This window comes from Alosa sapidissima, chromosome 20, assembly GCF_018492685.1.
Source record: "Alosa sapidissima isolate fAloSap1 chromosome 20, fAloSap1.pri, whole genome shotgun sequence".
Taxonomy (NCBI): domain Eukaryota; kingdom Metazoa; phylum Chordata; class Actinopteri; order Clupeiformes; family Clupeidae; genus Alosa; species Alosa sapidissima.
The window spans coordinates 20,533,068-20,560,785 of NC_055976.1; the positions used below are offsets into that span (position 1 = coordinate 20,533,068).

Here is a 27,718-nt window from a genome sequence, read left to right on the forward strand (position 1 = left end):
TTTCACACATCTCAATTTTCCAACAATATTGTGTGTCCACAGAGCTACTCGTCTGTTATAATTACTCATTCTGATTTTTTGTCAGTATGTTTACATGCACAGGTAAGTCAAGCTACAATTATAGCTCGGCTGGGATTTGACCATAGACAGTAAAAGATTTGACTGGACCACTGTCATGATATTCGTAGACCAGTGTTTCTCAAAGTGTGGTGGTCTGCAAGCTATCCCAAGTGGTCCGCGAGCAGACGTGGTAAAATATAATATAGATGAGTTGTTTGCAATATTGAACCAACTTGTATGTAAATCCAAACAGTTCTGCAACACTGTCTATGTAAGATATGCCAGTTTAAATCATATGAATCCTCTGACACAATAAGCAAAGTGCAAAGACAATAAGCAAGGTGGTTCAGTGAGTAGGCCTATTGTGTAGACTAATATACTGGTGAAGTAGGTCTAATCTTTCTTTTTTTTTTAGCTAGGGTTAGTTACGTGGTAACCTGACTCTCGCCAGATGAATGTCGTTCCACTTAGCTCCGCCTAGCTTCACTCACATCCATCTGGGACCTCTTCCATTGAGAGTGATTTCTGCAACCGATTTTATGGTACAGCCAATCAGGACGCAGGGCGGGAGTTTCATAGATGTGACATAGCGTAGAAGGGACTGTGAGACTGTTATTAGCTCACGGGTTGGCTTCGATGTGAGTGGTTGAAGTAGCACGTCAATAGATGACGGACAAGTGGCTTATTCAATCATATGCAAGCATTTTTTGATTAGGCCCAGCCTTCTGAAGCAACACTTCAATTGATCGGTTCCAGATGGATGAGTGGAGCTAGGCGGAGCGAAATTCATCTGGCTAGGGTCAGGTTAGTTAGGTGGTCCTTCGTCTGAAAAAGTTTGAGAAACACTGTCGTAGACCCAAGTATTAATGTTTTACTCCGCCACGCTAGATGGCAATATGCGCCCAAAGGCAACACATTCCCCAAACAAACTCTCCATCTTATCCATAGCTAACTTGCTAGCGAACTTTCCATATTAGCTTACTTGCTAGAAAACTTTGCATCATCAGTGTAACTAGTCAAATAGTTGACATTGCATGCTAAACATTTTCGTATGGACATTCTGGGGGATGTTAGTTTGTATGAGAGAAGCTTCAACTTCTGGGTATGTAGCATTGTGTGATAAAGCTAGGTAGTTAGCTTAACTCTGGCAGAAATCTCCGGTGTTCTTGTTCCATGTAGTTTCGTGTTGCAGCCACAGGGTTGCAGCAGCAGCACGTAGACTAGCCTACAGGAGCATGAACTCATTCAGAATATTTTGAAAACGTAACAGCTAGATATTCTGTCTTCTCATTTTGTAGACGAAAATGAAGAGAGTCTAAGATAGTCTTAGTTAGTGTTTCAGGACATTAGTGCCGTCTCGTCGTCGTGAACGTGAATTGAACTTGGCTCTAAGAGATTAGGAAGGGAGAATGATTTTGTTACTCTGCAGCTAACCTGGTTTTAACATAAATGGCAATACCACCACCCTTGCTTGGAAGGTCACTGTGGAAAATGTTATAGCCATTAATTTGAATAGAAGAATCCAAAACAGATTTGTTCAACCAGGTCTTCGATAATACTAAGATATTAGGGTCTGAGGTAGAGACCCAAACCCTGACTAGATCCATTTGTGGATCAAGACTTCTGACATTCATATGAAGTGTCTAAGGGGGGCATGTTTATTAGTGACAGAAAGAAAAATATGAAGCAAACCAAGGCCATTGGGCTCTTTGAAGTCAGATGGGGTAGATACATTGATACAAGGAGGTGTAGGCCCCAGATTTGGATACACATTACCGGACATCAAAAGAAGTAAGATTATTAAAGAGCTAATGATGATGATGATGTGTGTGTGTGTGTGTGTGTGTGTGTGTGTGTGATTTCTTACTGCTCGATGTACTGCTCTCTCTTGTCGTAGGCGTGTATAGTACTGAGGCCCTGGATGACTGAGGTAGTGAGAGAGATCCATGGTGAGCGGCTCACATTCTCCAAACGCTTCATCTCACGGATGCTCCGCTGGAACATGCTGACAAACACAAACACAGTGTTTACGAACACAAGTTTACTAAGGGGCAGTTGTACTAACACATTTGCACTTTTTCCCTTGCAATATGCGCCTAAAGCAGGGGTGGGCAAACTGCGGCCCACTTTCATCCGGCCCGCCGAGCATTTCATTTAGTTATCAGGCTGCTCGCTATTTTTTTCCTGCGATAGAGACGACGTTTGTTAGCTCTACTGCAAACTGCTTTTCACTCTCCTTAGATAACGTTTACAATGTCAATGTCAAAACATCATGTTAAATAGAGATAACATCATGTTAAACTAAGTTAACTCTTAGTTATCTCCTTTGCAGCAGATCTAACGTGAGCATTATGCAATCCATTTAATTGGGAACACGTCTGCACTCACGAGAGGGAGAGAGAGCCGCAGGTTCCAGCTGGCTTGTGATTGTTGATAATTGATATCTGCTTCTTATAAGAAAGTTTTAAAAGGAAATCATGAAGGCAACAGTAGTTCCCACTACTGACCATTTAAAAACTGTGAGAGGGCCCAGCCGTATAGGTACAGCACTAGCCATAGCGGAGCAGGCAGAAGATCATTGAGAAATAAACGTGAATTAAAGCGACAGTGCACAATTTATACATTTGTTAAACAGCATAAAATTAGCAGTATTTTTAAGCAATTAATATTTTAAAACAAATACTTTTCATACTAAATTATAGGCTATAAAAAATGTATTTTTTTATGCGTGTGGCGTGGGGGGGTTGTTGTGCGGCCCGCCGGCCAATTTTCGAAAAGTTTGCCCAACCCTGGCCTAAAGACATGACATGGTATGTACATATCAAGCGGCAACATTCTAATTTGAACAATGAAGCCTACCCGGAAATGCGAAAAATTGCAATACATCGAAAATCCGCTAGGGGCAGGTCCCAAAAGGGAGCAAATGTCCATAGACCCCCATGTTAAAATGTCCGTTTTCACAGCATAAATTCATGCTTTTACAGGTTGGTCCCATGGACTCTCTCCCACACTGTTCTGATCACTCTAAGGTCGCCTTCAGGCAAGAAAAACGATGCTTTAAAAACATATTTTCGCTGGAAGGGCAGGGGTGCAGGCAGACCCGGCGGCAGACACAAATTCACGGACGGGCATTACACCTTTCCAGGGGGGGCACTGGAACTTAAATTGATCACGGTAGTTTAAGCTTACACTTGACAAAACATTCCAATATGAAAATGTAGATGCAATTGTTGTAAAATGGTGCAGCTCCTTTAAGAGAGCCCTGTGCGCAGGGATGGAGAGAGAGAAAGCGAGAGGGGATATGTGTGTTAGAACTGAGATGCGTGTGGAAAAAGTAGACGTGCTGTTGAGACTGGAGCTAGTCATATTCAAAATAATGCAAAAATAAATCCGCAGATAAAACCAAAATCCTCGTTCATTTGCTAACCACTTTCAGATAGAGTGTTAGGGAGTTAGCCCCGAAGTTACGGATAACTTCGGCCCTGGAGTGGTAAGCTCCCTGTTCTCCGACTAGGTCAGAAGAAAAAAACTGTAAAGGTTAACGCTATCAAACAAACCCAGAAACTACTAGGCATACTTCTACTAACTACGATATGAGATATAGCCTACCTGCGAGCCGATAAGCTATATTTGTCATCGGATGACAGGGGCAGAAGTGTGCAGAAGTGAAGTAGACTGCGCCACGTAACCTCCTCTCCATTTAGGTGATGGGCTTACCTAATGTTCCTGATTGATTAGCTATGGAATAATACAGATTTTACCAGTTTTATTTGCTACTTGCTAGATTGACAAACGTATAGGCTAGGCCTACATTTAATAAGTGTTCAAAATCAATCTATGGGATTGGGGTTGGTTGGAGCAGCCAAGCTCGTTCAGGGCGGGCACAGATGACTTCCAGGACGGGCCTGGCCCCCCAAAGCCCCCCCATGCCGCCGGGACTGGGTGCAGGACAACAGTACAGAAACGGCCAAATCCGATGGGGCTAATGTTATGAAAGTAATAAAATATGGGATATTTTACGGGAAAATATTAAAACAGGAAGACAGCTGGAAAAAAGTTGACAGGTATGTTTCTGACAGTGGGTGACTCTAGGGCTCTGTTGTTAGAACGGCCTGTATTGCTGTTGTTAGAACGGCCTGTATTGCTGTTGTTAGAACGGCTAGCCTATTGCACACATAGGCCTACCATCACGTTAAATTTTGTACAAATAAATAAATAGCCTACAGCAATAATACCGGCGCTGTCGCGCTTGTCAATTGACAGCTGCATTAAATAGACCTACCTATGCATTTTCTATATCAACAAAATGGCCGCTGCGAACGTTATTACCTGATTATTACGTAGATCGAATATGCCTAATTTTTTACAGTCTATGGTACAAATAGACAACAATTTGGTAAAGACGCATGCCTGTCACATGAGCATAGAGGTTTCCCACTCATGGACATGCTTTTATGGGAAGACTGAGCGACAAGTGGGTGTGCCTTGCAAAACCACAGGAGGTGATGCGTAAAGGCACACTTATTTCTTGTTCCATTGTGTATGAAAACTGCGAGTGACAGCCATGTCTGTTTTGGGGTGAAAACGTTCTGCATTTTAAAAGCAGGTCTAATCCAGATTGTGTTTAAATGAGTGAAAAGATACTTAAAGTAAAATACACGCAGGATGACAAGGTACTGCATGCACTTTCTGAAAACTGGCCAAGTGGTCATTTACAGGACTTGCTGGACTGCTGTGGCAAGCAGTAGTGTTACTGTAATATTAGTGAGAGAAAAACAGACAGTACTCCGTCGGTACACAACATGATTTGGGCTTACAACAGATTACTGTAATTCTCACATAAATACACAGACACACACAGACAGTAGGCAAGTAGGTAGACACTAACTAGAGGATGAGAGTGAAGACTACTCCGAGCACGGACACAGCGATGAGCATGAGGGGGAAGACAGCAGAGATGGTCAAGATGGTGAAGGTGACTATGAGGCAGAACTGCAGGAAGCTCTCCATGTTGAAGGGCAGGGCCGTGTCCAGCTCATCCTGGTCCTTGGAGAACCGGTTCACCATGCGGCCTGTGGGCGTCGTGTCAAAGAAGCTCATCGGACTGAACAGGATCTGCAGAAGACATGGGGGTTAGGCCCTGTGTGTGTGTGTGTGTAAGTGTGTTTGTGTTTGAGTGTGTGTGTGTGTGTGTGTGTGTATTACCTTGTGGAACATGGTGTCATGGAGTTTGGAGGAGGCTCGTAGCGTTATCTGGGTGAAGGAGTAGCCTTTGATGAGGCTGAACATTACCATGGCAACCACACAGAGGCCGTAGACGATCTGGTAAAACTGGAGGTTGGGGTTCAGGGAGACATCTACTGCCGAGCCACTCTCAATACTAGCGTTTGTCCAGTTCTGCAACACAAAATACAAAACAGTAAGACAAACCTAACCAGCCACTCCTAGAAAATATTTGGTGTAGCACTGCTCTTACAGTACAGTAGTATAGATAGATAGATAGATAGATAGATAGATAGATAGATAGAGATAGATAGATAGATAGATAGATAGATAGATAGATAGATAGATAGATAGATAGATAGATAGGTAGTGTGGTGATATTATCTAAGACATAATAATAATAATGCTTGTGTGTGTGTACTGATCTATTAAGGAGACCTTCCATTTAATATGCAAACATTTACTGGCAGTCTTTGTGCAGCTGGTATGCAAACATGTACTGGAAATAGTTTGTGCAACTGTTATGCAAACAATGTACGGGAACATGTAGTCTGCCTGTTATGCAAACAATGTACTGGAACATGCAGTCTGCCTGTTATGCAAACATTTACTGGAAGTCATGAGACTGGACGGTCAAAGGCTAAGAGTGGAAGTAAACCAGACAGGGCCTGGGGGAGAAAGGGAGGAAGTGAAACCAGATGTTGAAGTGACACATAGAACCAAATCAAAACGTACCCTGCCTGGCAACAGATTACACATAGAACCTGGACACATGTACTCTGCCTAGCAACACACATTTTTTAATGTCTATATGAGGAGGAGTTTCCACCAATATCTCAGGTCCCAAAACGCTCTGATTGGCTAAAAGGGGCCTGGTGACGTTCCTGGGGATAGGAACGCCTCTCAGGCCCCCGAGAGTATAAAGGAGAGAGCTCAGGCACATTCAGATCAGATCTCATCGGGGTAGCAGCTGCCACTCACCACTCTATTGCCTGACGGTCCAGTCCTGACTCTGTTTGGATTGTATTATCACTGCAATACGGTGAATAAAGGATCAACAGTCTTCAGCTTCTCTCGTCTTGGTGTTCTCCTTCGGGTCTTTGACATCAGAGTGCTAGTTGGATTGGAGGTTTTTGGAAGTGGATGATTTCCACGACAGATCTGGAGGTTCCTACCGAGATTTGAAAGGATTCAACAAGGGAAGCAGTTCCGTCCCGGGTGAAGCAGACTTCTCCAGTGCAGTTCTCCGGGCCCAAAAAGGTAAGCACTTTTGCTTATTATTAGGGAGAGCTGTACTGTGGGAGTCGGTGGGTAGGCCGGGAGGGGGTGCTAACCTGAATCCTCAAAAGAAATAGTGGAGACACAAGACAGAGATTGGGTTGCACTGTTGGTCTTAAAAAGCGTTTTGTAATTTTGTGAACCGGTTAAAAATAGTTTTCAAGGAGAAAACTGAGTTAAATGGCCATGTAATAATTTCCAAGGAGGAAATCTAGTTTTCAAGGAGAAAGCTAAAATAGTGTTTTAATTTCCAAGGAGGAAATCTAGTTTTCAAGGAGAAAACTAAAATAGTATTTTGTGTAAAGGGAGCACGGGCTGCCCTAAAATATATGTGTGTTTCAGAGAGAAAGAACGGGTTAATAGGTAAAACTGCAATATTAGCTGTAAGTTAAACGTGTGAAACTGTCCCGAGCAAAGAGTGATGAACAAAATATATTTTATTATAATCTGCTGTTGTTTCTGTAAAAACTGAGTGTGCGCCGTTGTGTTTTCTTTTGACCGCCTGGGCATGGGCCCACAATAGATGCAAGACAAGTACACATACAAATTTGAGGTAGAGGAGTTCGGCGAGGGAAGAAGGATCGCCACGCTAACAGACGGACGTCAAACTCACATGATAGAAGTTGCAGCTGCAATATTCATAAGAAAGTTGCACAGCAACCATAGCCTGGACATAAGGAGATTGTTACAGCTGTTGGAGGTTTTTGCAGATGCCCCCCCCGAGCCCCCTGTTAGAGTAACAATATTGCCCAAGATTAGGATTGTGAGAGACCATAGGCCAGAGACCCTAGGAAAAGTCCTCTACCGCTTTGAAATTTCTGATAATTCAGGTGAGGAAGAACCAGACACAGACTCCCTAGAAGAGTTCACTCCAAACAGTAGTGTGATAGAGGAAGAGGCAGACAGTGAGCCAGGGGAAGGAAGTGCCCCACCAGAGACAGGATACAGCAGCCTAGGGTCAGAGGAAGAGGGACGCCAGGAGTCAGGTCAAGGGGGTCTAGTGAGAGCTCCAACTCCCTATCCAGGCAACACCGTGTCCCATCAGCTGATTCGCAGCCCATTCCGTAGAGTTAACAGCCCAACCACCCCCCGACATAGCTCACCGCCCTCTACAAGTTATAGCCCAACCAGCCCCCGGTCTAACTCAAGCTACGGCCCAACTGAGCCCCAGCCAGTGCGGGATATAGAACAGGCGCTGAAAGAGATAGTTGGCCGAGATAGAGGAAGGCTGGCCGATTTTATGAGAGAGTCTTTATCAGTGTCAGTGTTCTGGAACAAGGAAGGGAGCACTAGGGATAAATATTCAGTTCATGTTGACCACCGTGACAAATACGGAGGAACCCACTCAAGGCTAGGCACCAGCGTAGCACCATTGGCACTGCAGACAGTAATAGAGCAGGTAGGAAAGTTTGTGGGGGTGAACACAAGGCCAGTGGTCGACCAGCTCTTTGCCCCACCTGAGGGAAGAAAGCGCAAGTTTGAGAGGGATTCCCCAGCTGCCAGAAGGAGAAGGACAAATAGAGATTATAGATAGGAAGGGGAGGCACTGCTGCGGGGCCTCCATAACAGCTGCTTGAACTGAATAAACCCCACAGTAACGGCTTAGCAAAAAACTTGTAATCCGCTAACTTTGCTTAAATTGAAAGTGTTGTACCTGCTTCAATAAAATAAAGAGAAAATAAAGTCAATAAATGTACTTTGTAAAAGCAAAATAAAAGGTGAAAAGATAATTTTGAGTGAAAAAGTATTATTGAAAAGAAAAGATAAGGACTCAAAGCCCCCACTGATACAATAACGTTGGTAGAATAGGAAGGATAGTTATAATATTGAGATAAAAGCAGGGACTAGAGAAAATAAGCAGAGTAGCACCCATAAATAGCGAATGAACTTAGAAAGTAAGTGGCATATCACTTTCATTCGGCTACAGGATAATAAGTGGTGCATATTTACAAGAAACCGAGAGGGTCTCGTGAACGGAGCATATCGGTGCCACAGTTACACAGAGCTACTAGAAAAAATAGAATATCTGATAGGGAGAGCTTACCCGTTAGAGTTAGGGACACCTATGGACACAAGGAGCGACGATAGCGATACATCGGATTAGCAAAGCATAGAAGCCTATCAAGCAGGTCCAGGAGAGACGTTGAAAGTATATGGAACAGGGACAGCAGAACGTGCTCTGGGCCATAGAAATCGTTGAATACGACGAACACGACTGGGAGACAAGCGTCAGAGACGGAGAGGGCCGAGAATACGTAGGATACGTGGGTGAGGTCCCCTTTGAGTGCAAATTCCCGTATAAGTGCAAATATCGAGACGACATAGACCTAAAAGCAACGCTTGCTTTGTTGAGTAAACTAACCCCTAATAGCCTGCCTGTGAGGAAACAGGAGGAACCACAGACCCAAGCAGCCGGAAGTAAAGGAGAGGCTACATCGGGTGACCTGAAGATAAAAGAGAAGTGGACAATAAGAATCTCCGAGCACGGGAGTGACGGGTGGAGCGTAAGCGCAGTGAACGATAGAGGAAAAGCGTTTGAAGAAAGGAGAGGCCAACTGAATACTGTCTTCAAGGAGTGGGGCGACGTGCAGAACTCCATACTATACTTGGTGAGCGACCTACGACTGGACTGGGAGGAAAAAGACCAGAACAGATACAGGAGGGAGAGGAAAAGACAATACGAAAAGGATTATCGCCTGTTCTGCACTGACCGGGAGGACATAAACGAACTAGACTACGACAAAAATCCCCATTCCACCGAAGACAACGACCTCTAAGAAAAAATGGCGACCAGAGTAATGACACCACTGGAGGAAGTGGTAAGGGAGAATGCCATCGCTGAAAAGGACGTAAAAACCATCAACCACAAGTGGTTCCTAAGATACAAAGGAGACCACACAGCATGGCCAAAAGAAGGGTCACTCAACCCGACAATAATTGCTCAAATGAGGGAAAAAATCATGAACCACAAGAGTTATGACAAAGGCCCACGGAGGCAGGAAAAGAGAGAAAAGGAATTGAAAACTCTGGAGGCCTTCGCTAAGATATCGGAGAGAAAGAGAAGGCAAAGGGCGGACCAGAATGACACGCCGCCTGAAACGCCCACCACAGAGAAGTGCCCCCAATCACAGCCCACAGAGAAAGAGCTGGACGCCCCGACCCAAGCAGCAGAGCCAGGAGCTCCGCCCATGGAGGAGCTGCGTCCTCCCCCATACAGAGAAAAGGACAAACTGTACCCGGAGGTGCCGCGAGAAGAGGACAACGTGCGGGAAATAATCCGGCGCCTGGAGGAAAGGGACCCACGGACCCTGGCAATACAAGCACCGGGATATGGGTCACAGGCCCCAACGGTGCACCTGGCAGTACAGGCCCCACTAATGGTGAAGGGGATCACCCTGGAAGGGACCTGCGCGGAGGTGCTGAAAGAAGTAAAAAGAATAAGGTGGGAACAGGCCAACCCCCAGCCGAGACCATCAACCTCCCAACCGGCGTCCGCACAGGCATCGCCACCGTCATCCCCCACCGGAGAAATGCTCCCAGAACACCTTCTGGAAAGAACAGAGCCGGGTGGAGGAAAGGCGTGGGATGAAGAAGAAGAAACTGCAAGGGAATTGGAGGAGCGGGTGGTGAGTGACTACCACACAAGCCTAAGAGGCCACCGGGAGACAGACGGATCTCCAGTGACCAGCCCCCAAGAACTCTGTCAGGAGAGCCAGAAGAGGCGTGCAGGTGATCCAGAAGCTGGAGGAAGCGAGCCCCGACGCCTTCCAGGCCAAAGGAAGGAACAAGCCCCTGAGGAGGGAGAAGAGGAACAGAGACAATGGTATGGGAGGCTGTGGGACCACCTGGAGACAGTCATGAGAAAGTGGGTAGAGGCCACAGGGGAGGAAGAGAAAGAAGCCCGAGATAGAGAGGCCATGAAGACCCTGGCCTGGGTGAGGTCACAGATGGACCGGGAACCGGTAAAGGAGGGGTGCAGAGAGTTATGGCGGAAGCTCGAGGAATACACCCAGATGTGCTGGAGGAAAGTGGAAGAAGCCATTAGGCAAGCGGAAGGGAGATACCGAAGCAGAAAAAGAGAGGGAGAGATGAAGAAGAGCGAGGAGCTGAAAAGGGAACGGGAGAGTGGAAAAAGGGAAAGCCGTCGAGAATCCAGACGAGAGTCCTCCGATGGAGGAAGGGCCCGCCGACTGACCTTCGAACTGACTTGCAGTCCAACCACGAAAGTGGAGGAAGAGGAGGAAAATACGGACGGAGCAGACAGCCAGGCTGACTCAGGGGAAGACCGTGAGTCAGGGGAAGACGAGGAGGTAGGACTGGAAGTCACGGAACAGCTCCTCGAGGAGCAAATTCAGCTCCTCGAGGAGCAAATTCAGAGAGAACTGTCACAGGGTCCGAAGGGAGCGGGCCCCTCAGTGTGTCTCGGCTGCGAAAGAACGTTCAAAGGAGAAAAGGGTGTGAAGGCCCACCAGCGACAGACAGAGGAATGTGGAGAGCAGGCCAGAATGCTCCCAGTGATGATCCCACCCAGTGTGCTCGCCACGGGACTGTTTGGAATCAGCAGGATGAAGAAAGGAGTGGAGAAAGGCCTGGACGAGATCAGAAAAGGAGTGCGAAAGGGGCTCGACGAGATCGAAGGGGGAGTCAAGAAAGGCCTAAAGGAAAACAAGAAGGAGCTGGAAAAACTGGAAAAGGAGGGAAAGAAAGAAAGAGAGGGAGCACGGAAAGGAAGAGAAAGAATGGAAGCCATCCCAGAGGAATTGGATGAGGAAGAAACAGTTGTGATGGCACCATTAATAACAAAAAACCATACGGCCCACTACCAGCCATGGACCCACTCAGATGTGAATGGCCTCATTTCACGGCTCCCTGTCCTGCATGAGGGAGCGGGCAGATGGATAAGTCGGCTAGAATCAGAGACTCAAGGCCGAAACCTGGCCGTAGGAGATATAAAATATCTACTCGGCCTGATATTGGGGAAGGCTGACACAGAGGCTGTACTAGAGAGAGAAAACCTAGGGCGGTTGATGAATCCCAGCAGAGACGCCCTGTGTTTTGATAGCGTCCGGAACAACGTGTGGAAGGCCCTAAGGGCAGCTTACCCCAACCACTACAGCCCCTCAGCTGTCTGGATAGAGAAACTCAAAGAAAGTGATAACCCCGCAGCCTTCGTGGAAAGGGCAGCGCAGGAATGGACAATAAGGATGGAACAAAGACCAGAAGACTCAGGTCCCCTCACCATGCAATTCAGAAGAGCGGTTATGGACGCACTGCCAAGAGAAGTCAGGACACAGCTGGAAAGCGACTGGCGCCTGGCAGCCATGCCAAAAGAAGAATTTAGACTAGCAGTGGTACACCACGTAACTCTGTACAGACAAGGGAAAGACAAGGAGGAGCAGCAGGAGAAGGAAGCGATAAGGAAGCTGACCCATGTGCAGCTCCAGGAGGCGAAGGGGGCAAAGAGGGCAGTTACCCAAGCTCCGGTAATGCCTGCTACAGCCCCGACCACACAGCCACCATCACCGGTAGTACAGCAACCAATAATGCAGCAACCTATGGTGCAACAACCAGTAATGATGCAGCCGCAACCTATGCAGCCCATGATGCAAACATGGCAACAAGCGCCATATGGACCCCCACAACAACAGCAACAGAGACAACAATGGTACCAGCCAAGAGGCAGAGGAGGATTCCGCCAGGGAAGAGGTGGACAAGGCAGAGGAGGCTATGGAAGGGGACAATACCAAGGCCAGCAGAGCCAAGGAAACAGCATTCAATGTTGGATGTGTGGAGGAACGGGACACATCTCCAGGGATTGCCCGACAAAGACCGGAGGCCAGAACAACCAAGGAGGACAGGCAAATCAAGGACAAATGCAAGGAGGGAACTATGCTCCCCAACAAGGGAGAGCCCCACAGCAAATGCAGGCACCCTCTGGCCCAGTCTCCCCTTACGGGGGAAACTGGAATTGACGAGGCCCAGAAAACCCAGGGGAGGGTCAGTTCCCCGCCCTGACAAGGGGAGCTGACGCAGAACCAATGCTGCAGGTTCTAATCGAGGGCATGGAAGTCAAATGTTTAGTGGATACCGGGGCAACATATACTTGTCTTCACCCAAAAGATGCCCAACACCTCCCCAGATCTTCAGGAAAGTTTATGAAGACAGTGGGTTTCTCGGGAAAAACGCAGCTAATTCCAATGACGGCTCCAGTATCGATCCAAATAGAAGACAAGGAAATCAGGATACCAGTCTTAATAGCAGAGCACACGCCCGTCAACCTATTGGGACGGGACGCGCTGTGCAACCTAAGACTCCAAATTGAGTGTTCCCCAGCAGGAGTACAAATAACAGGGCTGGCAACCCAAATGGCCCTAAGGATAAGTGCCCCGACTCAAACTGAAACTCACCAGGTCTACTGGATTGGACAATTGGAACCAAGCATAGAGCGAGTAGTCTACAACGAGTATGCTTTCCAAATAAACAGCCTTCATGCTCGGCTAAGGACGCCAAGATGCCCACTTCATTGTACGATAAAGTTCGACCAAACACCAAGCAAGGAAAGAGAGGAAAGATGGCATAGGGACGTGAGCAAGTGGGGACGCATCCCACTCGACATACACGCACTAGTGGTGGCCAAGGAAGGAGTGGCCGCTGAGGTGAAATTTGCGAAAGGATGGGATCTAGGCTTGATCTTCGACATGCCCGGAACAAGGCCGCACATTACTCTAAGAGTGGCCAGAGGTCACAGAGCAAGAGAGATGGGCCCAGTGATGCTCAAGGCCCTGTGCGTCAAGTGGAAGGACACAGGAAATGATCGACTCCAAACGGCTATCAGCAAAGGAGGAGAGCCAATGTTCAGGATAAAATTGGACAACCCGGTCACCGTGTGGGGAGTCCCACAGATAATCGAAATCATGGACACAGAACCGCAGGAGAGAGAGGAGATACCCTATGTTGACGGATGTCCATATGGGAATCAATTTTGCCTCTACCGCCTGTTCCCAGGAGCGGGGCGCCGCTGCTGGGACAAAACGAGACATGTGCCGTTCAGCAAAGAAGACGCGGAATGGAGCATGTACATGCGACATCTGTCATGGTGCCCAAAGAAAAGGGAAGCACAACCAGCAGTATATCTCCCGGAGAAGGTTTATGACATACCCTACGTCAAAGGATGCCCCTACGGCAACCCATACTGCATGTATGGCCTGCTGGGAGGAGCAGGATATCGATGCTGGGATAAGGAGAACCATGTGCCCATCGACAAGTCCGACCTAGAGTGGGAGGAATATAAGAAGTACTACCTAGACGGCGAGACGGACAAGAAGACAGGGAGGCCGGGACCGACCCCCTGGAAAATGATGATGCTGCAAGAGGCGACAGAAACAGACGTCGAACGGGCAGAGAGAATATTGAGGAAAGTGCCGCCTGCGGTATGGTCACAAGGAGATGGTGACATAGGGCTGGTCAAATCAGCAAGCCCTGTGGAGTTCAGGCTGAAACCAGGAGCGACGCTGCCTTTCCAGCCACAGTACCCCATTTCAGCAGAAGCAGCTGAAGGGATAAGAGGGACAATTGAAGACCTCCTGGGAGCAGGAGTCTTGGAGGAAGTCCCAAGTGCAAGGTGCAACACACCCATATTTCCCGTACTGAAGGCGGATGGAGTGCGATGGAGAATGGTCCAGGACCTCAGACCCGTCAACGAGCGCATTGAGGACTATCCAGCGGACGTCCCACATGCCAACGTACTAATGACCAACATCCCGGCAAGTGCAACAACGTTCTCCGCCATTGATTTGGTTCAAGCATTCTTCACAATACGGGTGGCCCCCGCAAGTAGGGAATTTTTCGCATTCAAATATCAGGGCAAGACGTTCCAGTACACAAGGCTCCCACAAGGGTTTAAGCACTCACCGCACATCTTCAACCAAGCCCTCAAGGAGGACTTAAAGCACATCACATGCCAAAGCACGATTCTGCAGTATGTTGACGACGTCTTGGTATGCTCACCGGACCAGGAAACGTGTGAAAGGGATACGGTCCACGTGCTGACCGTCCTGGCCGAAGGGGGGTACAAAGCATCAAGGAAAAAGCTACAGTTTGCACAGCCCCAGGTGATCTACTTAGGTCGCCGGATCTCACATGGGCACAAGGGCATCGCCCCGGAACACATTGAGGCAATTGCCAAGGCACCGAAGCCAAACACGGTGAAGCAAATGATGTCGTTCATTGGACTCATAGGTTTCAGCAACGACTGGGTGGAGTGCTATGAACAAAAGATAGCCCCACTACGAGCCATGATCGTGCAGGCTGGAACCAGCCACCTGAGGAATCGTCTCACATGGACAATGGACGGAAACGAGGCGTTTGAACGCATCAAAGGAGAGTTACAGCAAGCACCGGCACTTGCACTGCCAGATTACGGAAGACCCTTCTATCTGTACGTGTCGGTCAGGAAGGAAACAGGAAAAGACGCATACATGACCGCAATTATGGCACAAACACAGTGCCATGGACGCGGCAAACAAGCCATTGCCTACTACAGCTCAAAGCTGGATGCGGTGGCCCAGGGCTACCCACCATGCTTCCAGGGTCTTGAAGCCGTATATTCGGCTTACGTCAAAGCCTCTAACATCACCATGGGATGGCCAGTGGTGATACACACCAGTCACGCAATAGCACAGTTGGTGGAACAAGGGAAATTCTGTGTGACGCCTCAGAGGCAATTGAGGTATTACAACCTGTCACTCTGCCCAGATGTCACCATAAAGGCATGTGACACCGCGGGAAACCCGGCGGATCTCATCCCACTTGAATATGAGGGCGAGCCACATGACTGCGTGGCTGATTCAATCGCCTTCTCAAAACTGAGGGAAGACCTGCAGAGCGAGCCATTAGGACAGGGAATCACCTACTTTGTGGACGGCTCTAGCCATAACTATGACAACAGGACACATGCAGGATTCAGCGTAGTGCAGATGACAGGTCCAGACACATTTGCGACAATTATGAGTGAGCCATGCATACAACCATGTTCAGCGCAACTAGCTGAATTAAAGGCGCTGACAGCAGCGTGCTCTCTGGCAGAGGGACAGGATGCAACCGTACACACGGACAGCGCCTATGCCCACAACGTCTGCCATGTGCATGGCGCTCAGTGGAAACAGAGAGGGTTCAAGAAATCGGATGGGAGCCCCATCCAGCATCTGGAGCAGATTCAGTTGTTGTTAGCGGCGATGATGCGTCCAAGGACGCTGGCAATATGCAAATGCAAGGCGCATTGTAAGGGACAGGATTACATTACTCTAGGGAACGCACAGGCAGATGAGACAGCAAAGGAAGCGGCGTTGGAGGCTAGAAAGTCAAATGCCGCCCCTAAATCTCCACAGGATAACGAACCACATAAAATACTGCTCAACAGGACGGGGCACAGCGTGCCCTGCCCTACAAAATGCCCCTACCCTTACAACACATGTATGTGGTGCTCCCAATGGTGCGATGACGACCACAAGCACCAGGTAGATCCCGTCTGTTGCGCGCTATGCCAGAGGGCCAGTTGCCCCGAGTGCGGGGACAAGCCCTGTGAGGCCAGGTACTCGCCAGGCGTAATTGATCGCTTCTTCACGGCAGCCGACACAGTGATACAAGCCCCAGTGGTTCGAACCTTGCCTGACGGACGAACGCTTAGAATTGTGGATCCCATGCTCACGCTTAGCGCTATCAAAGACGCACAGAGTGAGGCACCGCGTGCCGAAACACTGCTGTGGGAGGAAAGGGGTGCGTCGAAAGGCAGAAATGGGGTATGGAGGAGTCACGATGGAAGGGTGGTGGCCCCAAGTAGACTCCTTGATCTCCTCATTCATGATGCGCATGATGTGGATCATTGCGCAAGGGGGGAGGTCAAGCGGCAGATACTTGACAAGGGGTTCTGGGCCCCATACCTTCAAGATCGCATCAATTACGTGCTAAGAAATTGCCACACCTGTGCCACGCACAATTACAGAAACAACATAACAATAGGCATAGGACCACGGCCCCTGGGACACGTGCCACTCCCAGAGGGACCGTTCAAACACCTGGTAATGGACTACATCGACATGGGTCGAACGGTAAACGCGTACAAACATGTGCTGGTGATAATATGCCGCTACTCACGATGGGTAGAAGCCTGCCCAAGCCGAGGGCAGGACGAGAAAACGGTGATTCGATTCCTAGCAAGGGAAGTGATACCCAGGTTTGGGATCCCAGAAATAATCAGCAGCGACAATGGCCGAGCGTTTACGGCCAACACGTGGAAAAAAATTGCGCAGGCGCTGTGCATCAAGACTCGGTTTGGTTGTGTTTACCACCCGCAGTCTCAGGGGATGGTTGAAAGGGCAAACGGCACGCTGAAAAATAAGATAGCGAAGATCGTCCAAAGCGCACATGACGATCCAAATCTGCCAAACTTAAATTGGGTTGACGCGCTGCCAATCGCGCTGATGAAAATGCGTTGCGAAAAAAATCGAACCACGCATCTGACCCCGCACGAGATGGTGACGGGGCGGGCAATGCCCACACCACGGTTCAGAGGGGATCAGAGGCCTCCGCTGGAAATTCTAGAACAGGAAGTGAGCAGTTACATTAAACAGCTTTCTCAAGTTCACAGGGCAGTTTTCAACGAGCAGAAGAGAAGAGAAAGAGCTCGGGAGCGGAGGACTGAGCCCGGACCGATCCAAGTGGGAGACTGGGTATACCTGAGGGTGTTTAAGAGGTCGTGTCTCGACCCCAGGGCAGAAGGGCCCTACCGAGTGACCCAGGCTACCCCCCGGGCGGTAAGAGTGCAAGGATCAGATTTGTGGTATCACCTTAACTCTTGTTACAGGGCGGTGCCACCAGAAGGAGCGAGAGGACCAGAGGAAGTGGAAAACGATGACGGGGACCAGGGCCCGCCAGGACCCCCACCAGACTCCCCCGGGGAGGATGATGGTGGTGGGGAACAAAGGGGAGGACCAGGTGCGCGTAGGAGTACGAGGCGGAGGATACTGCCGGCTCCTGCTGATGACCCTGGGCGGAATGTACCTAGGGTGCCTGCTGTTTTCCCTCCCCTATCTGTACCTACAGGTGCTGGCGATGCTGGAGCCGAACCAGGCTCGAGGATGGGAAGGCGACATCCACCTGAAGTGGGAGCCACTCCCGAATCCCAAGTATCCAGACCTGCCACCGCCTCGACCAGCGGTGATCCACCAGCTGACCCCACAGCCCACTCTCGGGCCACGACCACACCCGGCCTCACGGGGAGTGACGCCGAAGAAACGCCAAGGTCGGAAGAAGAAGCACCGCCACCACCACCACCACACCAGCAAGGGAACGACACCATCGACTTTGGGGACTTCTACGCCGACTGGGATTACCCGTACCCAGCCGACGCCCCCGCTGACGACCAGACTGGAGCACAGCCATCCGCCGCAGAGATTGCTGAGGCCCTCGACGCGCTCAGGCTACCCGCTGTCCTTACGCCTCCCCCCCGGACACCTTCTCGACAGGGCTCGCAACTTCCTGCGGAGCCTGTGGAAAGGCCGACGGACCCAGGGCACAACACGGGCGGTCCCCACTTCGGGGACAGCCACCCAGGGACCGGCCAAGAGACAAGACGAGTACTCCAAGGGATCGGCCTGGACGACTCCCTCGATGCCCACTGGACGGGGGGCTTCGAGGAGGCCATCGATTGGCCCCTCCAGAGATTCCCAGAGGACGACGAAAGCGACGGAGGGGGTACGGACTGCCGCCCCCAATAACGCTCTGCGAGGGGACAGAGTGGAGCTGCTCGACGACGGTGCCCTAGACACGAACAATATTCTGTACATAGAGGGATCAGGAGATGAGATGCCCACCCCAGAGTTAGAAGCATCGGGAAGTAGCGAATACATCCCGGTGCTGGACAGTGCAACGACTCCGGGGCTGGACAGTGCAACGACTCCGGGGCTGGACAGTGCAACGACTCAAAGCAAGAATGAGAGCAAAAATGTAAATAGCACAAGCACGCTTCCAGAAAACAGTACAAGCACGCTTCTAGAAAACCTGTCAAGCAAGAATGAGAGCAAAAATGTAAATAATACAAGCACGCTTCCAGAAAACCCGTCAAAGAACCAGACTGATGGGACTCAGGCCAAAGAAAGAAGGAAGAGATCAACAAGCGCTCTGGAGGCGTGGGAGGACAATTCATGGATGCAATGGGCCAAGTACACAGCAAAGACAGTAAAGCCAGAAGGAGGGTGTTATGTGTGCTCAGCAGTGAAACCCAAGCTGGCCATACTACCAGCGCCAGGAAGTGGAGAAGAGGATGCGGTATATCGAGCGTCGGGAAGGCAGTACGAAGAAGACAAGCTGTCTCCCTTTGCATGTTTTGAGCAATTAGGAAGCGAGAAGTTACGTAAGTGGAGTACTGGTATAGGCCCCTCATCTGCAGGAAAAAAAGAAGGAAAGAAACCGCACAAGACCCAAGAAAACGAGGCGAGATGTGAAAAAGACTACCCAGGCATAGGAACCAGGGTAGCAAGGAAAACACACCGCCTCTATGAAATACCAGAAGACGTAGAGTTTGAATGCTTTGAAGTACCCCCCAATGAAGGCATGGTCGAGGGGGGCACGAAGGATGTAGGAGCATTTGAAGGACGCTGCGCAGCAAAATGGGTCCACGAATCCGGCTACTTGTTTCGCCTAGTAGAGAGGAGCGAAAGCGGGGAGAGGATCGGAGTCGAAGCAAACATCACGATGTTGGGTGTAAACTGGATGAGCGAACGGGATGTTCCGCTGGCAGACTTATGGTGGGCCTGTGGAAGGCGATGGGGACTGCGAAACACCCTTCCGAAATACTGGAGGGGAAAGTGTGCAAGGGTCACCCTGGCCCAGCAAACCTACATAGTCCCCTGGTCAGAATGTAACTCAACGTTGAACTCGACCGGCCCAGGGCGCAACCAGCAGATACCCGTAGAGGGGAACCTGAGGAGAAGTCGGAGGGACACCAACGATGGAGTATATATGGACATGTTCGGACAGCCCCACAACGTCCCGAGACAGTTCAAAGCACGGGACGAGGTACTCGCCGGATTTGAAGCCGCCATCCCCGTCTACGGAGCATCCATAGGCATCGCCAAGAATGTTCAATGGATCAACTACATCCACTACAACGCCCTACGGTTCATGAATGCCACAGTGGAGGCGTTCAGCGCACTTGATAGAAGGCTGAACGCCACCACAAAAATGGCAATGGAAACCAGGATAGCAGTGGACTGGATACTGGCAAAGGAAGGTGGAGTGTGCGCAATCGTCGGGACAGATTCGTGCTGTACGTACGTCCCAGGTAAAGGCGAGAACATGGATGACTTCACAAACGCGATGAACAGGCTCAAGGCCGTCAACAAGGAGGCCCACGAGAACTCTGGATTGGCACCGACATTTGCTGGAATCCCGGACATTTTTGCCCCCGTAACCCAGTGGCTGACGGACACCTTTGGGTCATGGGGGGGTAAGATTGTAGCATTTCTGGGAAAGTTACTGTTTGGAGCAGCCCTAGTGGTAGGAATGTTTTGCTGTATTACTCAATGTTGTGGTAAGGGTTGCTCCAAAGTGGTCGCTAGACAACTAGTGGTCCAAAATATAAGAATGCCCTGGGACGAGGAGGATGCAAGTGAAAGGATCCTTTTAGTACAAACTAGTGTGAGACGAATAATGGAAAGCGAATTCAGCGAGGGTTATATAATGGAGAGCGACGGGCAGGAGTTTCCTCCCCCGGAGTTTCCTCTCCCGAATATATACGAGTAGGGGTGGGGTCCTGCGAGTCACCCATCTCTACACACACACTGACGCACACTCACATACACAGCACTGACAGGTAATTCACAAGGCACGTGACTGCACGCCCAGGTGACAGAGTCAAGGGATACTAGAGTCAAGGGGTATTATGGGCTGTGACCTGATACGAATGAGTCGCCTTAAGTGATCTTGATTCAATTTTATATCTTAGTGCTTCGCTATACATAGACGGTAACTTAAGTTTTATGGAGGTGTAGCCCTCCACTGCAAGGCCATCCAAATCTGGATAGACGTAACCAAGGCTTGCTGCTAGAAGTGCTCACCTCACCCCAGGTTACCGCACGTCGGACCTGGCCCGCCTAGTGGTGTGGCAGGTGTGAGGCGCGGTCAGCGCTCGAGGACGGGTACGACCCCATTGGCCAGCAGGGGCAACCTAAGGCAGAGCATGGCGGCCCGTCCCCTCGGTGTAGCGCGCCTGCGGCCGGCGTGCTCACCCATTCTCACGCTAGTGTGAATGCCCGGAGGACTCCGGAGGAGAAAGGGGATGGCGTTGCGAGTAAACAAAGGGGGGTGGAGAGTGACGCATAGAGGCCGGAAAGGGGCCGTATATACCATTTACTGCTAAAGAGGCCAGTAGGGGATGGGCAAGTGACGAATAGGATCATGAAGTTGTTATGTAACTCCGATTTGGCACCAATGGCCGTTGCATGAAATTTCTTTATGCTCAAAGTGACTAGCACATTAGCCGCTTTGGGGACAAATCCGTCTCGGGTCCTAGCCATATGTTCGTAACAAGGAATTGGTCTTTCTGTCACTTGATCTGGGCGTTCAGGGCTTGCTTACCGATGTTATTTACTCTCGTAAAGGCAATGAGGCCAACACATTTACTAGTTATAAGGTTTAAGGTTTACGCAATAAGGTTGTAGTAGTAGACACCACTCCCCTGTAACTCGCTCATGTGCACATAGCCTGAGGTGTCATAACAATATACAGGGTTATGACACACTCCTTTGTTTAAATGATGCTTATGCTGCATAGCGAGGCTAATTTAGCCTCGAAGGGGGGAATATGTGGTGATATTATCTAAGACATAATAATAATAATGCTTGTGTGTGTGTACTGATCTATTAAGGAGACCTTCCATTTAATATGCAAACATTTACTGGCAGTCTTTGTGCAGCTGGTATGCAAACATGTACTGGAAATAGTTTGTGCAACTGTTATGCAAACAATGTACGGGAACATGTAGTCTGCCTGTTATGCAAACAATGTACTGGAACATGCAGTCTGCCTGTTATGCAAACATTTACTGGAAGTCATGAGACTGGACGGTCAAAGGCTAAGAGTGGAAGTAAACCAGACAGGGCCTGGGGGAGAAAGGGAGGAAGTGAAACCAGATGTTGAAGTGACACATAGAACCAAATCAAAACGTACCCTGCCTGGCAACAGATTACACATAGAACCTGGACACATGTACTCTGCCTAGCAACACACATTTTTTAATGTCTATATGAGGAGGAGTTTCCACCAATATCTCAGGTCCCAAAACGCTCTGATTGGCTAAAAGGGGCCTGGTGACGTTCCTGGGGATAGGAACGCCTCTCAGGCCCCCGAGAGTATAAAGGAGAGAGCTCAGGCACATTCAGATCAGATCTCATCGGGGTAGCAGCTGCCACTCACCACTCTATTGCCTGACGGTCCAGTCCTGACTCTGTTTGGATTGTATTATCACTGCAATACGGTGAATAAAGGATCAACAGTCTTCAGCTTCTCTCGTCTTGGTGTTCTCCTTCGGGTCTTTGACATCAGAGTGCTAGTTGGATTGGAGGTTTTTGGAAGTGGATGATTTCCACGACAGTAGGTAGGTAGATAGATAGATTTAGCTTTTTTGGGTTCCAGCTTTAGGAGCTTCTCAGCTTTTGCCATACGAAGTGCAAAGTTCTCTGTCTCCGTTTCTCACTTTTGTGTCCAGACTCCAGACACCTCACCATATGTATCTAATATACTGTATTGAGGGCTGATGCTAGAGACAGGGGTCAAAGGGATATAACAGGTCATCTGCATACAGCAAAACCTTTTGTTCTTGATCCTGCCTAAGACTCCCAGTCAGTTGCGTCGTCTGGCGTAGCATCAGTGCTAAGGGCTACATTTGCATTAGCAGACAAAAACCATCACACTGGATAGCGGTTTGGAGCAGCGGTAGTGCTGGGCGGTATGACCAAAAATGTATATCACGGTATTTTTCAAAATTCTTACGGTTTCACGGTATATGACGGTATTTTTTTTTGTGGATGCATAATCAGATGTTCACAGCATTTTCTACAAGTTGGGAGAGGAATTGCTGCAGTACATTGAGTAAGGATGGTCTATTTTATTGTCATGATGTAGAATAACTCTACACTGACTAGTGGTAATGCAGTTTTGCATGGCCCCAGAAAATGATGCTGTTTACAAAGAGCCACTCATGATTCTAATGAAGAATCTAATCAGAATGCAAAGACAATTGCAGTCAAAATACAGAACTTTTACTGTGCAAATTTCACAAATATTTTGTATAAAACCAATACAAAAAGTAGTGCAACTTGCAATAATTATACTTTTTTGTTTTTTTTGTCAAATTATACAATTTAATATAAAACCTCTCTGCTAATATGCTTAGGCCCTACTCTGTCAAATAGGCCTATCAGAAACATGCCTTATTGTTATTGTGTGGTTTACATGACGTTAGTGGTAGGCTAACGTTAACTTCATGTGGATGTGGATGTCTTGTTAGCCTGCCATGAGCTTCGGTTCGGTTCGCTAGGCAAAACATTAACAAAAAAGTTAGTTTTGGTTCGCTGATGACAGTCAAGATAATTTCTAACTAGCCAGCTAGTATTGCTCAGTGCATGTCTATAACATGCTTTACTTGCTACCTGGATAATTTCAGCGAATATTCTTAAGGTGAGATGAATGATAAGAACATTAAACTTCACTGTGTTCGGTGGGTTGCTAACTAACATCACCTACTAGCCAGCTAGTTACAGCTGTTAAACAATCTCAATAGAATTTTCGTGATGGTAAATCCCTTTCAATGCAGTATCCCTTAACGTTTTTTCTTAACTAAAGAAACAATTTAAGGTATTCTGTGCAACACCCTTAAATAAACCCCCTACCTAAGGAGAAATTAAGCCTTAAGGGTCATACTTCAGGGGAAAAACTTAAGGTGTTTTGTGTTTACCCTCGCATTGGCACCATGCGTGCGTGTAAAGAAAGTCCTGTCTGAAACACTGTCGCACAGCGCAGCGTTCCAAACGTTGTGTAATCAAATACACCGGTATGGCGGTATATTAAAAATTCATATCATAACGAATAAATACACCGGTATACGGTGTGAACCGGTATACCGCCCAGCAATAAGCAGCGGTGTAGGGTTGAGCACCGAAACACGGTTCTAATATGGCACCGGTGCCGACGCAAACGGTAGTAACGACATCGGATAACAACGTGGATTTCAGTGCCTCATTTCGGTGCCTTAAATCTGCCGTTTTTTTTTATTTATTTTTTATACGAGGCATCACTGTACGTCATGCGCCATCTCTAACGTCTTGCTCTGATAGCAACACATCCAGATACAGTTAGCTAACATTAACACTAGATGTATAAGTTTAAAGCATAGGGGTGCACCACATAGGCTAGTGGACAGTATTTGACAGCTTGTGTGAGCCCATGCCAAGTAGCTTACTTTAAAGCAATATCGCGAGCTCCTGTCAAAATCTAGCAGTAGGCCTAACTACACACAAGCAAAAGGCTATGAAACAACATCAACAGTATACTTTACACAATAACCTTGCTAATGCGCTAACTGGCATTTATTTGAAATGTTATCAGCAAAGTTGTAAGTGAAAACTTTATTTCAGAGTGTGTTACAAACAACATGATGACATGAATTTAAAAAGCAACTGGAGGCCGAGGCCAGTGTTTATGCATAGGTTAACTTACTGAATGGACATGAATGTGTTAGTTATTTGGCCCCTGTTTTTTCTACTTGTGCCTTTATGGCTTCTTGGCCACAAGTCAATTAGGCCTATCGTTGAGCTAATTTGCATATTCAAAATATATTTCTCCAAGAAAACTTGTAAAACAAAAATGTTACTTTTCATGTATACTTTCACTGTGTGAAAAAAGGGCTACTAGCGCTGGAAATCTAAACACTTCAACACCGGCACATGTACAGTAACATGTTTAAAACTATTGCGTGTTACGGGGGAAGACATCACATTTCTTCAAGCATTTGGGAACACACTGAATGAACTTGAAAGCAGAGTTTCTCAATGTTAGATTAGATTAGGTTGCTTGCAAATGCCGTTGCCATTACCTGGCAGTTCCATGGCAAGCGGTTTTAACATACCGTATGGCAAGCCGCCTACACTGGATAAACTTGAAAGCAGAGCTTAGCATTGTGTGTGCATCCATGGCAAGCTGTTTTAAGCAATGATATATTGGTAGTAAATTGAATGTAACAGTTCAATTTCACATTCAAATTTGTCTTATCAATAAAAAAAAGCAATTCATGCTTTAGCCATTTTATTGTAAAAACAACGTAAATACCGGTTCAGGCACTGGCACCGTTTTAAAAGTATTGATTAGGCACCGGTATCAGATAAAACCCAAACGATACCCAACCCTACTCTTCTGTGATAATGCCAGTGTTTTCTGTTAGCCATCTCTCTGGGAAATATCTAGACACATTCTTGGTCCACCATTTATCCCAGAGGTTCACTAGCTAGCTTATCTCCTACCTGAAAATGGCCCAACAACTCTCTGTGTGAGTTTGTGTGTGTGTGAGTGTGTGTGTTTTTTTTACCCCTGATCCTTGTTCCAGCCAGTAGCTTAGCCACCAGTTGCTGAAGGCCGTCGTCCCCACCAACAGAACAAAACTCAACATGATGAAGAGGAGAAGGACATAACCTGGAAACACACACACACACACACACACACACATATATTTGGATCCAAGACTCAAGCAAAGAAAGCTTGATCCAAATACTTTGGGACGAGTCATTGATAAGGTGACAGGTCACATATAGGTCCTTACATTTGTTACCCTAATTTTGCACAACCCCAAGTTGGTGAATGATATCTAACAGTGGTTGATTTTTCAACACACACACACACACACACACACACACACACACACACACACACACACACACACACACACACAATGAAAAGTAACAAGAGATAACCTGGAGGTCACAATGACTAATAAAAGCATGCATACCTATGCATGCAAAGCTGTGTGTGTTTGTGTGTGACTAACCTCCTGCAGCTTTGCAGTACTGCTGGTATGTCCGCCATGTCACTGATCCCTCCTGAGAGGCTTCCTGTTGGACCAGCTGGTTATCTGAATCTGCTCTCACACACACACACACACACACGCGCACATAGACAAACATGCACATGTTCTTACATTGCTTTCACAGAGTAGACGTGTGATATTAAATATTACAGGGACATCTTCCACTCTACCTGTCTTGTCAGGTGTTTGTGCTGCCTCTTCTCCTTTCTTCAGTTCATCTGACATGTCAAAGGCTGAGGGAGAGAGGAAAAGATGAGAGGCTGTAATCTAAACTACAGATAGCTCTGGGCCTCTGTATTCCAGACCGAAGACCAAAGACAGAGACAGTTTTGTAAGACTAAATACCTTGTGGACCAGCTGCTAGCATTGCAGATCTACTGATGAAGGTGCATAACTAACTAACTACTGCCAGAGTTCTGAAGCAGTGGGGCGGCAGTGGAACGTGGGGCGTACCGGCATTGATGACTCCATTGTTTGCATTTTTATCTGCAGGTGATTTTGGAACCTCAGTTGGCTGAAGATCAGCTGGGGGCTCCGTACGTTCCTCCTGTACAGAACATAAGCACCAATCAGAACTCACAGACTCCGTACGTTCCTCCTTTACAGAACATAAGCACCAATCAGAACTCACAGACGCAGACGCAAACGCAGACGTCAAGCATTTGCACCAATCAGAAAAAACACAGATGTAGGAAGCCACTTAAGGTGTGTTCAGTGTTTCATCCAGCAGGAAGATGGAAACTGAGAATGTTCTATCCAGAGTGAGAGTGTTCGTCGGTACACGATCTGTGCTGCCTGCACAATCCGATATGCACATAATTACGTAGTAGAAAACGTGACGGTTTCCCTACACTATTTTGCCTTGAAACACACTCCGTGTACTACACCTTGGCGGCATTGTTATTTTTGTGACAGGTAGTGTGGGGATGTTGTGATGTTTTAAAATGTAGCTTACGCTATGCATAAGCCTACGAGGTGTTTACGTGGTTGCCAATCCTTGAGTTGTTACATGAACATACACCATTTTGGTTACATGTGGAATGAAGTCTGAGTCTTTCTGTCACTGTAAACGTTCACACTCCCCTTTGCGATTCATTGCTATATGGTGTTAGGCCTACTACACCGTAGGTACCAGAGCGCTGGGAATGAATGAAACTTCCACGGTGCAAAGGTGCGCAAGCATGGAACAGATTGTGCAGTGTCGTAAATCGCCGTAAAACAAGATTATAAAGATTATCATCTGCGCATGCACATGTCAGATCGTGAGAGTGTTCTATTCACAGTGAGAGTGTTCTATCCGAAGGGAGAGTGTTCTATCCACAGTGAGAGTGTTCTATTCACAGTGAGAGTGTTGTGTTCTATCCACAGTGAGAGTGTTCTATTCACAGTAAGAGTGTTGTGTTCTATCCACAGTGAGAGTGTTGTGTTCTATCCACAGCAGTCCCGGCGGCATGGGGGGGCTTTGGGGGGCCAGGCCCGTCCTGGAAGTCATCTGTGCCCGCCCTGGACGAGCTTGGCTGCTTCAACCAACCCCAATCCCATAGATTTATTTTGAACACTTATTAAATGTAGGCCTAGCCTATATGTTTGTCAGTCTAGCAAGTAGCAAATAAAACTGGTAAAATCTGTATTATTCCGTAGCTAATCAATCAGGAACATTAGGTAAGCCCATCACCTAAATGGAGAGGAGGTTATGTGGCGCAGTCTACTTCACTTCTGCACTAACCCCTGTCATCCGATGACAAATATAGCTTATCGGCTCGCAGGTAGGCTATATCTCATATCGTAGTTAGTAGAAGTATGCCTAGTAGTTTCTGTGTTTGTTTGATAGCTTTAACCTTTACAGTTTTTTTCTTCTGACCTAGTCGGAGAACAGGGAGCTTACCACTCCAGGGCTGAAGTTATCCGTAACTTCGGGGCTAACTCCCTAACACTCTATCTGAAAGTGGTTAGCAAATGAACGAGGATTTTGGTTTTATCTGCGGATTTATTTTTGCATTTTTTTTTTTCAGTCTCAACTGCACC

General features: G+C 47.9%; 1 protein-coding gene across 4 annotated transcripts in view; it reads right to left on the reverse strand.

The window, feature by feature from the left end:
• Positions 1 to 27,718, reverse strand: part of LOC121694795 (ATP-binding cassette sub-family C member 12-like) — a 55,939-nt gene that overhangs the window by 13,786 nt on the left and 14,435 nt on the right. For all 4 annotated transcript variants that reach the window (XM_042075143.1, XM_042075139.1, XM_042075142.1 and 1 more), the window contains 7 exons: positions 26,147 to 26,240; positions 25,864 to 25,926; positions 25,655 to 25,744; positions 25,199 to 25,302; positions 5,266 to 5,457; positions 4,949 to 5,175; positions 1,928 to 2,065 (listed from right to left, as the gene is read on the reverse strand). In XM_042075143.1, coding sequence (XP_041931077.1) covers positions 1,928 to 2,065; positions 4,949 to 5,175; positions 5,266 to 5,457; positions 25,199 to 25,302; positions 25,655 to 25,744; positions 25,864 to 25,926; positions 26,147 to 26,240 — 908 coding nt within the window. The remainder of the gene's footprint in view (positions 1 to 1,927; positions 2,066 to 4,948; positions 5,176 to 5,265; positions 5,458 to 25,198; positions 25,303 to 25,654; positions 25,745 to 25,863; positions 25,927 to 26,146; positions 26,241 to 27,718) is intronic.